Below are 15745 nucleotides of genomic sequence, written 5' to 3'. Positions count from 1 at the left end.
ACGATTGTCTTTTAGTTTTTTTGAAGATTATTTTTAGAGAGAGAGAGAGAGAGAGAGAGAGAGAGAGAGGGGGGGGGGGGATGACCTGCAGTAAAGGTCCACGGGTCGGATTTGAACCCGCGACCACTGCAACGAAGGCCGGAGCCGATATGGTACACGCTCTATCCACTACACCACCAGAGCACCCCATCTTTTTGTTTTTTTTTAAGTTTTTAATTACATTTGTTTTGTATTTTAGAACACTTAACCCATACATTAACACGACCTATTTACGGTAATTGGTTTTACAAGTTATCATCACTTTTAACATGTTTCGAAGCCGCTCGATCAAATACCTTGGTGTCACTTTTGATTCTTACCTTGCATTCAACTTATGGGCGACTGTGTCTCAGTTGGTAGAGCGGGTCGGCCGATGATCAAAGGGTTGGAGGTTCGATCCCCGCCCTGCCACTTGTGTCATAGTTGTTGTGTCCTTGGGCAAGACACTTCACCCACCTTGCCTCGTGTGAATGTCGATAGTTAGCCTGCTATCGGTGTATGAATGAGTGTGTGAATGGTAACGTGTAAATGGGAACAGGTCTCCCTTGTAAAAGAGTCTTCGGACTCAATGGGATTTACCTGTATAAATAAAGGTTAAAAAAAAAAAAAAAAAAAAACTTACATATTAAATATATCTAGATAGTAGCTCCGTGGTGTAGTGGTTAGATTTTGACAACAAGCGTTCTAATGGTAGCCTGGAAATCCACACCTGCCACTAGGCGCTGGCAAATTAAATGTGCTGCGCCTGTTGGTCTGGACACTCTCCATTGAAGCTCATTAAATATGTCAAGAAATCCTGAGCTACCAATCAAATCGTTCTTTCTGATATGGGCGGGGCCAGAGCCCTTTGTATGCAGACAGACAGACAGACAGACAGACAGACAGACAGACAGACAGACAGACAGACAGACAGACAGACAGACAGACAGGTAGAGCCCTATGTATGGTGCTCTGGGGCGGACGTAACCGGATGACGACAGTGCTGTGCATGCGCCGTCGTATCGTAGCAGACTTTGTGATATAAGACAAATATAAATATAAATAGTGCCAATGAATCCATCTAATATCGCACACTTTTACCCATCTTTTTTCATCCATACAGGTAGGGGACCTTGCCCGCGACGTTGCCCAGATAAAGAGCACCAATCTGGGGTCGGACCACCTGCCTGAGCCCCCCGGTCGACCGGAGCTGGATGACGGAGTGGAGGAACGTTTGGACACTAAACTAGAAGAGGTGTATCAGCAGATCGGTGAAGTCAGGTATAGCGACAGATTTCCTTTAAAAGGCCGAATATAGTTTGATAATTTAATAACTGAAGGCAGAATGACTCACACACACACACACACACAGACAGACAGACAGACAGACAGACAGACAGACAGACAGACAGACAGACAGACAGACAGACAGACAGACAGACAGACAGACAGACAGACAGACAGACAGACAGACAGACAGACAGACAGACAGACAGACAGACAGACAGACAGACAGACACACACACAGACAGACAGACAGACAGACAGACAGACAGACAGACACACACACAGACAGACAGACAGACACACACACACACAGATAGACAGACAGACAGACAGACAGACAGACAGACAGACACACACACACACACACACACACACACACACACACACACACACACACACACACACATTTTCACAGGGGCACACACACAGAGAGAGACACACACAAACTGATGAATGAAAATATCTAGAGGGTATTGAAAACAAATAAATAAAATATAAAGTTTTGTTACTTACGTTGTTTGACGATAGTTTGACGGTTAACAGAAAATATAATCAGGAGCGCTAAATTGTCTCCCCCTTTGTCTCTCTTGCCCCCGCCCGCTACGAGTGCCCAGGTATATAGATTAAACCCCACCCATGGCCATGTGTCAATCATACGCAAGTGACATGACCCAAAAACAGTGTGAGTAACCTTTCAAAATAAACAATAAACAAACAGACTAAAATATGCATTTTGGCCCCTACACTAGGAGACAGATGAACGTACAGCGAGCGGACACAGACAGTCGGCTGCATACCCACAATGCAATGCTGCACTACAACCTCACTGCCTTCAAGACAGACGTCGATATGAAGCTAAAACGCCACCACAAGATGCTGCAGGTGAGAGCATGTTTAAATCTATCTATCTGTCTGTCTGTCTGTCTGTCTATCTGTCTGTCTGTCTGTCTGTCTGTCTGTCTGTCTGTCCATCCATCCATCCATCCATCCATATATCTAACTATATTATATTTTACTGTATCACTATGCTTAGTATGAATTGTGACAACCGGGTACAATTTATAAACATTATGGTCGTCAACTCATTAATTTATATTGTATGTATCGTAAAGGCGCTATGAGGAACTTTTGAATATTTCTGAAACAGTCTAATTTTTTTTCTCTGATGATCATTAATTACATGTAACAGCAATCCAGACCATCAGTGCAAAGAATGCTATTTTGATATAGTTTTTCTTAATGCCTTTGTCATGGTTAAACGCTCACCCAGGAACAACAGCTGGCGTGGTAAAAACACTACCACTTTTGCCCAAAGGGAGGGCGCTAGAATTAACACAAAATGAAAGTACCTCAGAGCACCTTTAAATTAATATATTTTTCTTTCTGCCTGATTTCAGACCAGCTTACAGGCGGTTAACAGCACTCTGTCTGAGCTGAAACTGGACCAGGATCAGATGAACGAGGATCGATTGGAGGACCATGCCCCCCCTCTCTCTCTCCCCGCCATGCCCACAGACACCTCCTCTCTCTGGGAAGAATTAGACCGACTAGACATCTACCTGGTCAACAATACAGTCAAAGTAGGTCAAATAAACACATTTTATTTTATTTTATTTTATTTTATTTTATTTTATTTTATTTTATTTTATTTTATTTTATTTTATTTTATTTTATTTTATTTTATTTTATTTTATTTTATTTTATTTTATTTTATTTTATTTTATTTTTTTATTTTTTTTTATTTATTTTTTTATTTATTCTGTGTAGATAGGCGGTCTATTGTAAAAGTAGCTATATTAACTGTGAAACCCTCTTAATAGTAAATGAAACAACTCACAATTTCTACCTGTAAATATTAAATAAAAGGTTGTAAAAGTATCTATATAAACTATATACTATATTATATTAATTATGTCTCGTTAATTCTCAACATGTCAACCGTCTTTTTGAATGATAAATGGTAAATGGACTTGACTTATATAGCGCTTTATAGCCGATTTTCTCAGCCCCAAAGCGCTTTACATATCTTACCACATTCACCCATTCATACACACACTCATACACCGATGGGCACGCACACACACACACACACACACACACACACACACACACACACACACACACACACTGTCGACCCCAGCCTTTTTGATTAGTTGGTGATACATTTTTCTTACAGTAAATATTAAAATTAAATGGTTTTTAAAAGTTATAAAAGTATCTATATTGACCCTTGATGTCCCTGTGTAGATTGGCGGTCTCATGGAGGACATGGATGTGACGTCGGGAAGTGTTTTGACCCTGAAGCGAGACCTGATCCTTCTGCAGAAACTTCTGAACCAAACGGCCAGAGACGGACAGATGAAGTTTATGGAGACGGGGCTGGAGGTGGAGGCTGCTAGAGAGGCTGTGCTGTCAAGGGTTAACGAGATAGCAGGTGGGGAAGTGTGTGTGTGTGTGTGTGTGTGTGTGTGTGTGTGTGTGTGTGTGTGTGTGTGTGTGTGTCCTTTACAGGCATAACGAATATCTTTTTTCTAATGTATTTTGTGATATGTTTTTCTTTGTATTATTTTGATATGTCATACACACACACACACACACACACACGCATTGTCTTTTGAAACTAAGTAAACATTTTCAAATTTTCATACAAAAAAATACCTTCTCTACACACGTAACCTCACCTTACACACACACACACACACAGCCCCCCCCCCCCCCACACACACACACACAACCCTAACCCTAAAAATACCTTTCCCTCCACAGGTAACCTCACCTTACACCACGAGCGAATCACGGAAGCCGAATCGGATCTGGATTATCTGTTCAACGCTCAATACAAACAGAACTCGACTCACAGCGACTGCGACTGCAAAGGCGTGAAGGCAGCGCTGGTCAGACTGGAAAGGGGCGTGGCCAATGTGACGGAGCTGGCCAATGAGAACAGAGTATCTCTTGATGACATCAGCGAGGGAGGCGGGGAGATGTGGGCGGGAGGAGACTGGGAGCCCGCGGTCGAGGCGCTGCAACACGGACTGCAACAGGTATGGAAATTAATAAATTTTGTTTTCATATATATAGAATTTGAAAAATGTACGTAAACATTAGAATTTAACAACAGGTCAGAGGATAAATTATCCTGGACTCTAATTTATATTTTCCCATTTTTTTAAATATTTTTAAGGTGTTTTAGCCTTCATTTGACAGTTTATTTAAGCATTTTCAGTCACTTTCTGTTGTTGAATGTGTAAAATAATTATGTTTTTTTAATTACTGTTTTATTTAATTTTTTAAGTAAATACATAGGGAAACGATAACTTTTTGGGAAAGTTGTGAGAATAAAACATTTTTCATAAGGATTTCCAAAAAAATATCCAAGCTTTCCCGAAAATTAGGATATTTCCCATGTTGTTATAATATTATTTTTTTCTTCCAACAACTGGAGATTTTTTAAATTTTTTCATCTCTTTCCCTGGTCCTTAAAAATATATGTATAAAATAAAAAATGCACATAAAAATAACATTACAATTTAACATTCATTTTTTATTTATATTCCCCCTTTAGGTGAAGGAGTTCTTGTCGACCCAGACTTCCAGCACGTCTCTGGAAGAATCCGTGGCCCAGATCGGCACCTCGATGTCGGGCGTTCTCTCAGACATTTCTGCCCTCAAAGCCTCGGAGCTCAAGACAGAGAAGGAGATGCATCGACTCAATGGTTCATTCAACTCTCTCCTCAAAGACGCTATCAGGTAAAAATATAGTACACAGCAAATATCTACAGCCCCGGAAAAAATAAAGAGACCAGTCTGGATTTTTCTTCAATCTTTATCTCTACATTACTTATTGAAAATGCTCTAAATGACAACATTTTTATTGTGAATTTGGTAGAAATGTTGTCAGTAGTTTATATAATAAAACCAAAATGTTCATTCTACTCAAACATATGCCTCTAAAAAGTAAAACAAGAGAACATTTGGAGTGGTCTCTTAATTTTTTCCAGAGCTGTATAGCCTATACCTTAAAAGGTGCTCAGAGGAATTTTCAGTTTGTGTTCATTCTAGCGTCCCCCTTTGGACAAAAGTCTGCAATTCTGGAGAACGCTTGTTGTCAAAATCAGTGAATATCTCCTCACAACCCACGTTGAAAACAAATCCACAGCCTAGGCTCTGTGAACTGGTATGTACACACCTTAGCTAGCGACATGCCCGTTCACAGAACCTAGGCTGTGTATCAACACCGGGATTTAATAAGCTATATAAATCAACTTTAAACTGTCTTGAATTATCTATGCCACAATCTTATTTATTTATTTAACAAATCCTTAGCCTAGGCTCTGTAAACAAATATTTGGGAGCCCAACCGTAGTTAGCAACATGCCCATTTACAGAGCCTAGGCTGTGTATTAACACCGGATTTAATATGCTTAAAGGGGCACTGTGTAATATGACATCATCAAGAAAGTTCTAGAATGCAACGCTCCATGGGTAACCCCAACCCTTTTGAATAATAACAGAAGCTACAGTGGCCTTCAAGGACAAGAACAATTCTAAATTTTAAACAATGCACCTGATGACATTCCAAAAACATGGATGCCTCCATAAGACCTACCTGCTCAATGTACAAAATGTAGCATTAATATTTGTAATTCTCCGCTCAGGAGGATAATTCAGAGTATTGGCAGAGGTGATTTTACACCAATGAGGACATATTTATGAATGAGGATATTGATTTTAGCAAATAAATTACTTAAAATGTTACACAGTGCCCCTTTAATAAATCAACTTTGAATTGTCTTGCCTGCAGACACAGTGACGTGCTGGAGCTGTTGCTAGGCGAGGAGGTTTTGGAGTTCCTCGATTGGCCGGTTCCGGACCAGGAAGCTCATTCTATCCCGGCACTAAAAGAACAACTGAGAATGATACAAGGTGGATAGATGGATAGATAGATAGATGGATGGATGGATGGATGGATGGATGGATGGATGGATGGATAGATGGATGGACAGACAGATAGGCAGAAAGATGGAAAGATGGACGGATAGATAGATAGATAGATAGATAGATAGATAGATAGATAGATAGATAGATAGATAGATAGATAGATAGATAGATAGATAGATAGATAGATAGATAGATAGATAGATAGATAGATGGATGGATGGACGGACAGACGGATAGGCAGAAAGATGGAAAGATGGATGGATGGACAGATAGATAGATAGATAGATAGATAGATAGATAGATAGATAGACAGACAGACAGATAGACGGAGACAAAAAGATAGATAGATAGCTCCAAAAGAACAACTGAGATTGGTTACACAAGGTACAAATACATGTTTATACCATGCTTTTGTATGTGACAGGAATATACCTGAATTTAACCCAGAGTAAAATGGGTGTGTGTTGTAGAGGTGGCACCATTCACACACAGCTCTTTAGCACCATCTAGTGGCAGCTTTGAGAAACTACCTGTAAAAAATTGTGAGGACATTATATAGACTTACATTCATTTACTGGACACTTGCCCTAACCCTCTAACCCCCTAACCCCTAACCTTAACTTAAACCTAAGTCTACCCTCACCTTAAAGCAAGTCTTCACCCTAAAATATCATTATTACATTAAGGGGACTTCCATTTTGTCCCCTAAAGGATGGTACGTCCCCACAATGTCACGCCTTAAACAGAAACAAGTCCCCACAACATTAGTAATACAAGACCACACACACACACACACGCACTTCTGTGCCTGTGTATTTTCTATATTTATTGAAGAGCAAATGAAGCCACAAGGTATTTTATAATATACGACAGACAGACAGACAGACAGACAGACAGACAGACAGACAGACAGACAGACAGATCTTAACTTCTTCTTCTGCTCCCAGGAAATAGAGATGAGGTTCCGTCAGCTGACCAGCCCTCCTCTGATTGGCTGAGAACCGGCGGTGATGTCATACCTCCAGCCAGAGAACGTCAGGTTTTAACCCGACGAGAGAGCTCCGATCCTGGGCACGGAGGAGACGGAAGTGACCTCTGGAACCTGGAGAGGGCCGTGGACCAGCTACAGCTAAAGGTAGTTTATTCATCTGTCTGTCTGTCTGTCTGTCTGTCTGTCTGTCATGTTGCATTACTGCCACCTTCTGGAAATATTTAACCCCTACGATGTCCAGTTTGTAAATCATTTCCATTTCTTAATGTCTTTGTCATGAGTACGCTCACCCAGGAACAACAGCTGGCGTAGTAAAAACACTACCGCTTTTGTCCATAGTTGGCGCTAGAATGAACACAAACTGAAACTTCCTCGTAGCCTCTTCAAAATAAAAAAATAAAAAGGAATATGATAAAAAAAATTTAAAAAAAATAATTGTTGTATTAAAACACTAAAGTGATCATTTTCTATTCTCTGACTGTTTTAAGGTCCTCCGTTTGGAAGAGAAACAGCTCAACACTACAGCTCCGTCGCCCCCCACTGGACAGGAGGGCAAACTGCACACTGAGTTAACACGGCTCAAGAGAGGGTTAGAGGACCATCTCCGCGTCTTTAAGAACGTGTTCAGTAACGCTGACGTGCTCGAGGCTACACACGCCACGCTGGAGCTCGACAAAGTCTGGAAGCTGCTCAAGAATAAAGAAGGGAAGAAAGACAAGAAGAAAAGAGAGGGAGAGGGAGACAGAGAGAGAGGGAGAGAGAGGAGCAAGAGAGAGGCAGAAACAGGCGAAGGTTCATCATGAGATTTTGAACGGAATGTCTCGTAAATCAGACAGTGAACAACGTATGAACAAATCCTTCTGTAATAACCTTCAGAATAGTGCGAAGAATGATTATGGAAAGTTTAGTTGATGTAAGTGCCTTAGAAGTTGAGATTTTTTGGGTCTCAACTCAAAAGGACAATGTTTTCACCGTGCAGTTGCTCCAACCGACCACATGAGGGCGCTGTCGACTAATCACATCGCAGCATGGCAGAGACTTTGATTTCATACAACTACAAAAAAAGGCCAAAAACATTTGCTAACAACCTTTTTTTCATGACTTAAAAAGATGTTCAGAGGAACTTTCAATTTGTGTTTATTCTAGCGCCCCCCTTATGGACAAAAGCAGTAGTGTTTTTACCACGCCAGCTGTAGTTCCTGGGTGAGCATATACCCATGACAAAGGCATTAAGAAAAACTATATAAAAATAGCATTCTTTGCACTGATGGTCTCGTTTGCTTTCAAGCTGTCTTTATCACAAGTATTTTATACAGCTCTGGAAAAAATTAAGAGACCAGTCTGGATTTGTCTTCAATCTTCATCTCTACATTACTTCATGAAAATGCTCTTTAATGACAATATTTTTGGGGGGAATTTTGGCAGAAATGTTGTCGGTAGTTTATATTATAAAACCAAAATGTTCATTCTACTCAAACATATGCCTATAAATAGTAAAACGAGAGACACTGAACATTTGGAGTGGTCTCTTCATTTTTTCCAGAGCTGTTTATATATTTTCATTTTCATTTTACTGAAAAATATGCATTGGAAAAGTAATACACATCTGTACAGCAAATGTAAAACTAAGTTGAATTTCTTTTTGATTATTAAGGGATTTTTTTTACTTTAATCTGAAAAGAAAATATTTGTATGTGTTTGTAAAGTACCAATATATTTAGGTTAAAGCTGCTCCGAGGAACTTTCAGTTTGTGTTGATTCTAGCGCCCCCCTTTGGACAAAAGCGGTAGTGTTTTTACTATGCCAGCTGTTGTTCCTGGGTGAGCGTATACCCATGACAAAGGCATTAAGAAAAACTATATAAAAATAGCATTCTTTGCACTGATGGTCTCGTTTTGCTGTTACATGTAATCTATGATCATCAGAGGAAAAATTAGACTGTTTCAGAAATATTTAAAAGTTCCTCGTAGTACCTTTAACTCATGCAGAAGAGAATATATTTATATAAAGGAAAGGCTGAGAGGTGACAAATGTTTTTATGAAAAAAAAAATGAATTCTTATCTAAACTGTAATTTAATAAAAAAAATGTTTTATTATGATCTTACAGGGATGTGGATTTTTGTGTTATTGCTTTGATTTTGTGTGTGTGTTTGTCTGTGAGTGAGTGAGTGAGTGAGTGAGTGAGTGAGTGAGTGAGTGAGTGAGTGAATTGTAAATTAAAGAAAATAGTTGTGAATTGTTGAGGGAAGTTTGTGAAACTATGTGTTCCAGTCCCCATCCTTCCCTGATATTTAGTTTGTCCAAATTTTTAGTGTTGAAACCAGCAGCTTTATGGAGGTTCTGACCCACAATCCACTGCAGCAGAAGTTACATCACATGGACTGAGCCTCCCAGTGACAACAACCAGCGATGAGACGGATATATAAGCACACACAAACACACACACAAGGAGCCATGTTAGGATGAAATGAATAAGCTAAAGTATGTCCCAATTGTAGCATACTACATCCTAACTCACTAGATACTGTTTATGATCAGCTGTAGTGTGTAGAATAGGCAAAAGAAAGAGTATGAGATTTGGAACGCAGGGGATGTGTTGAAAATAAAAACAATCACAGAATTTTCCTTTAAACATTTTTAATAATCTTTTCAACATCATCTTTGTTAAGTCTACAGTGTAGAAAAATAAGCATCAAAAATATACCAAAAATCAACAAAATAAAATCTGCTAAAAGCCAAAAAATGCACAAAAACAAACTTTGACAAAGTGAAAAAATAACTTCTACATTTCAGTTAGTGTTGCATCATCTTAACATCATTATTAATATTATAATTAAAAGGTGCTCCGAGGAACTTTCAGTGTGTGTTAATTCTAGCGCCCCCCTTTGGACTAAAGCAGTAGTGTTTTTACCACGCCAGCTGTTGTTCCTGGGTGAGCGTATACCCATGACAAAGGCATTAAGAAAAACTATATAAAAATAGCATTCTCTTTGCACTGATGGTCTCGTTTTGCTGTTACATGTCATTCATGATCATCAGAGGACAAATTAGACTGTTTCAGAAATATTTAAAAGTTCCTCGGAGTAGCTTTAATATTACGAACTGAAACATTGGCGTGAAATTAAATTCTGGTTTTATTTGGAAAGGAAGGCCACCTATCAAATCTTGCAATGTCAGTGTGTTATATCAGCTCACTCAGATTTTGTAGTTTTCTTAATTCATAAGAACTACAAAAAACTACGGAAGGGTATTAGGGTCAAAATTAAACAAATTATGTACTTTGAGAAAAAAGTCAAACTGTTGAAAATAAACGTGACAGGTAGGCTGGAACTGGAAGGGTTTTGATAGATTTTGAGTTTCCAGGATCAATAATCAGTGGAGCTGAGAGGACGTCTGCTTTCAGTCTAAATGAGGTTGGAGCCCATTGTCTGTCTGCCTGTCTGTCTGTCTGCCTGTCTGTCTGTCTGCCTGCCTGTCTGTCTGTTTGTCTGTCTGTCTGTCTGTCTGTCTGTCTGTCTGTCTGTCTGTCTGTCTGTCTGAGGTTGAAGCCAATTGTCTGCCTGTCTGCCTGCCTGCCTGCCTGCCTGTCTGTCTCTCTGTCTGTCTGTCTGTCTGTCTGTCTGTCTGTCTGTCTGTCTGTCTGTCTGTCTGTCTGTCTGTCTGTCTGTCTGTCTGTCTGTCTGCCTGCCTGCCTGTCTGTCTGCCTGCCTGCCTGTCTGCCCGTCTGTCTGTCTATCTGCCTCTCTGCATGTCTGTCTGCCCGTCTGAGGTTGGAGCCAATTGTCTGTCTGTCTGTCTGTCTGTCTGTCTGTCTGTCTGAGGTTGAAGCCAATTGTCTGCCTGCCTGCCTGCCTGCCTGCCTGCCTGCCTGCCTGCCTGCCTGCCTGTCTGTCTGTATGTCTGTCTGTCTGTCTGTCTGTCTGCCCGTCTGAGGTTGGAGCCAATTGTCTATCTGTCTGTCTGTCTGTCTGCCTGCCTGCCTGTCTGTCTGTCTGCCTTATGAACATAGCAAAGATGCATCGTTTGGGTTTTAATAACGTTTTGCCTGAGTTATGATCCCTGAAAGTTCAAAATCTGTCATTATCTTTCCAAAATCTTCACCGCAAATTTGAAGCCTAACTGTCAAGTTAATTCTAGAAATTTCAACTCTATTCTCAAAATGCATAACTCAAAAGATAAAATCCCAATAATCTTCCATATTAAAAAAATCTTCTAAAATCAACAAGTAGCGTCTCCCTTGAAAACGGGGGAGAGAGAGAGAGAGAGAGAGAGCGAGAGAGAGAAAGAGAGAGAGAGCGAGAGAGAGAGAGAAAAGAAATAGCACGAAAAATTCAAAATAAATCTAGCATCAACACTTCTGAAGTGCACTAAAAATTAACCAAAAAAAAAGCTCTGCATATAACATTACAATAAATGTACACACAGGTCGAGTTAAATTCTCTCGAAGGCTAGATTACGTCATGCTAAATATTAGCTGCAACTCTGTCAAAATAAAAGCTTTTTTAAAATTGTAATATTAGAATTATTATGAATCTAGAATTTCTAAAACGCGCCCAGTGTTTATGGTATAATAAGAAGGCTTTCAACACAAGGCTAAACTAAATGTAGAAAATTAGATTATATAATTCGGAATAGTTAGAATAGTTTGGTTAATCTATATGCACAACAAAAATAAATAGAGTTATATAGTCATGAGATATATAAGATTTTTATATGAAATTGTAAAGAGATGTAAGGAAAGGCTGCTGTCTGTTTAACGTCCAAGAACATCATCAAAACACATAACTGTTGATTAAAGGAATACTTCACCCAAACGGAACCGGCGTTCTATCATTATAAAATCACTATTATAATGTAATGAATGAGGTTTTTCTTCCCTCAGTCTTCCCTTAGTCTTCCCTTGGCCCAGCTGTCCTGTTAATCCTAACCCTACATTTGTACTAGTGTGATGTTACGCATGGGAAAATGTAGGGTTAGACAGTGAGACCATAAAACACTCTTTCTGCCTTTTTCTCAGGCTAGGATGAACCGATTTCTAAAAAATGTTTGCACATATTTTGAAGAGTTCTCTTGACGATAATCGAATAAGAGTGTCTTGTTAGGAAGGATTTGTTCTGGTGCATTGTCTAATAAAGTTTATTTTATCATAGCAAAAATATTTTGAAAGGTGAAAAATAAAAGTTGAAATGTTAAACAGACAGCAGCGTCTCCACGATTCATCTCCAGTAGAAATGTGCTTCAATCCAACAGACATTCATCTATATATACTGTGTGTGTGTGTGTGTGTGTGTGTGTGTGTGTGTGTGTAGGTGTGTGTGTGTGTGTGTGTGTGTGTAGGTGTGTGTGTGTGTGTGTGTGTGTGTAACCTCGAAGGCCAATCAAAAAGCTTTACATCCACCAATCACGACGGATATCAGACAATCCAAAAAAGGTTAATCTAGCCAAATTTAAATTAACTTAAATCACATAGCTCTTTTCAAATAAACTAGCTTGAGGCTGTTTCAAAAAATATTTAAAAGTTCCTCATAGCTACTTTAAGTTCATTACTAAATTTGACTGAATAAACCTTTTGGAATTCTTTGAGCGCCTTTATTTTGATAGGGGGTGGGCGGGGGTGCGTTCCAATTCCAATCAGCTGTTGTGTTTAAACCGAGCCACATACGCGCCACACGATGCATTCTACCAACGTTGTAACAACACATTATCTAAAACATTTTCATATCATTAGGTATTAACGCCTGCATTTTGTAAAACAGCCTTAAAAACAATTTGTAATAAATTATTAGGAAATGTCGAGCTTGCAAGTTTTTCAGCGCGATCGCAAGATAAAAAAATCTCTACTTATGACATCTATTGCAGCATGTCCGTCCTGGGAGAGGGATCCCTTACTCTGTCGACTCTCCCTGAGATTTCTTCAATTTTTTTTATTCCCGGTAAAGGGTTTTTACTGGGAGTTTTTTCTCAGCCGAGCTAAGGGTGTAAGGGCAGGGTGTCATAATGTATCATATTGTATGAAATGTAAAGCCCACTGAGACAAATGTATTTGTGATTTTGGGCTATACAAATAAAACTGATTTGATTTTGATTTGATTAAAAAAAAAACATATAAAACAATATTTAATATATTGAAAAAAAAAATGCAATTCATCCACTAGATTAGAATTAAACCCCAGAATTTAATGTTATAATTTATTACATATTGCATTCAGACTGTTCATTACAAAATAAGGCAAATTACTACATAATAAAGTTAAGATTAATATATTAACATAGTGTGTTGTTGTTGTTACAAGCCTTTATTTTGATAGGAGGGTGGTGGGGGTGTGTTCCAATCAGCTGTTGTGTTTAAACCGAGCCACATACGCGCCACACGACGCACAATACGGTCGCGACGTCTCTGCCGGAATTTGCTGACATAGCTGACACAAGCTGAGTTGTGTGTCTCTGATAAGTGGGCGGCCCTTAATCTGGGGCTGGTGTGAATGCGAGCGTACGATTGGCCGATTCAAACGCCTGTCATATTGTTGATTCTGTTGCTGCGGTTGCTGTTGACTTAAATTACTCGTGCTTTTTCGCGTTTGTAGCGTTCTAAACTCCGCCGTGTCATAGCGCCAGTCTATTTCGGGAGGGACGTCCAGGCGTAGCGGTTGCGTTGTCGCGGAACCATTCGAATGATTGATTTTCTGATTCGGGTGGCTGCCGTTGTTTAAATAGCGCTTTGGGTGTGACATAGTAGCGTAAAGGCTTTGGTGCATTGTGGGTGCGCTTGTTTTGGGTCTAGGTAAGGAGGAGGTGGAGTTAGAAGTTAAGACGGGCGGAGTTTGGCGATGATTTTGATGATGATGCTGTGGAGGCGCCCTTGGCAACGTGCCGTAACTCATAGCAACACTTCGGAAGTTCTGATTGGAGGAAGACGGACGCCGGTCAGACACAACCAGTAACTGCTGCTGGACACTGGGACCTGGGGGGGGGGGAATATGGACGAAATTAATTAGATATCGATAATTATCACAGTCTGGATTTTTCTTAAATCTTCATCTCTACATTACTTCATGGAAATGCTCTTTAATGACAATATTTTTACTGTGAATTTGGTAGAAATGTTGTCAGTAGTTTATATTATAAAACCAAAATGTTCATTCAACTCAAACATATGTCTATAAATAGTAGAACAAGAGACACTGAACATTTGGAGTGGTCTCTTGTTTTTTCCCGAGCTGTAGGTGTGTGTATGTTCGCTATGCATTATCCTACAACATCCCACATATTGGAAAAAGGATTATGCATAGCGAACATACATACACATCCCTACAGGTTCCAAGAAAACATACAGTACAGACAGGTTGCAGATCATGAGGAGATATTCACTGATTTTCTGTACGGGGAAAAGATTTACAAAATTAAAGGAATACTTCACTCATACGGAACCGGCGTTCTATCATTATAAAATCGCTATTATAATATAATGAATGAGGTTTTTTCGGCTCTGTAAACAGGTAAACAAAGGGCCCATCGTAGCCAGCAACATGCCCATTTACAGAGCCTAGGCTGTCTATTAACAATGGACTTTCTTTTCAGCTCACACACAGTACAGACAGGTAGCAGATCATGAGGTGATATTCACTGATTTTCACAAAAAAAAAAGTGATTTTAACAACAAGCGTTCTATCATTGACTCCACATTTAACTGAGAGGAAAAAAATGTCAGTCTTCAAATGCTTAAAAAGGAATACTTCACGCAAATGTGTGATGTCACACATGGGAAGATGTAGGGTTAGACAGTGAGACCATAAAACACTCTTTCTGCCTTTTCTCAGGCTAGGATGATCCGATTTCTAAAATGTTTGCACATTTATACTACACAGGATCTCAGAGTTCAATACACCTTCATATTTCCACCGGTGAAGTAGGTTTTTAAATGCAGTGGAGAGTGTATAATGTGGTGGGTGAAGGTGGGTTCGTTTGTGAAAGGTGGAAGGTGGATGTGAAGGGGCCCGGGTGTTACCTGAGTGTGCCCAGGGAGATGTGCCCGATCCTGGGGTGCGTGCTGTCGGCAGAGGAGGGTGGTGTGGAGGTGGAGGGCCGCCACCATAGTGTCTGGGAGGGAGTGACTGGCTGTTATAATGGGAGTGAATGGGTGGGTCTGTGGTAAAGGGTGTGTGTGTGTGTTGGTAGCTGTCTGTTGTGACGGCTTGTGTGTGTGTGTTATGCAGGGAGTTATCTGTAGTAAACGGTGTGTGTGTGTGTGTGTGCAGGCTGTATTTGTGGCTCTCTGAAAGGGGTTGTGTGTGTGTGTGTATTTGCTTGTTGTAATGGGAGTGAATGGGTTGATCGGGTTGTGTGAGTGTGTGTGTGTGTTGGTTGTAATGGGAGTTATCCGTAGTAAAGGGTGTGTGTGTGTGTGTGTGCTGGTTATAATGTGACTGATCCGTAGTAAAGGGCTTGTGTGTGTGAGTGTGTGTTTGCTCGTTATAATGCGAGTGAATGGGTGGACCGTGTGTGTGTGT

The 15745-nt window shown here is 39.9% G+C and overlaps 1 protein-coding gene across 1 annotated transcript in view; it reads left to right on the top strand.

The window, feature by feature from the left end:
• LOC307257142 (multimerin-2-like) overlaps window positions 1-9333 on the top strand; it is a 45493-nt gene extending 36160 nt beyond the window's left edge. The window contains exons 8-16 of the mRNA XM_080036284.1: window positions 1142-1299; window positions 2055-2187; window positions 2703-2885; window positions 3553-3739; window positions 4072-4349; window positions 4871-5055; window positions 6110-6231; window positions 7194-7381; window positions 7726-9333. Of these exons, the coding sequence (XP_079892410.1) occupies window positions 1142-1299; window positions 2055-2187; window positions 2703-2885; window positions 3553-3739; window positions 4072-4349; window positions 4871-5055; window positions 6110-6231; window positions 7194-7381; window positions 7726-8040 (1749 nt within the window). The 3' untranslated portion in view covers window positions 8041-9333. The remainder of the gene's footprint in view (window positions 1-1141; window positions 1300-2054; window positions 2188-2702; window positions 2886-3552; window positions 3740-4071; window positions 4350-4870; window positions 5056-6109; window positions 6232-7193; window positions 7382-7725) is intronic.
• Window positions 9334-15745: the final 6412 nt, after the last annotated feature.

Source organism: Ammodytes marinus (assembly GCF_949987685.1).
Source record: "Ammodytes marinus genome assembly, chromosome: 11".
NCBI classification, from domain to species: Eukaryota; Metazoa; Chordata; class Actinopteri; order Uranoscopiformes; family Ammodytidae; genus Ammodytes; species Ammodytes marinus.
This window is presented reverse-complemented; position numbering and strand designations above follow the sequence as displayed.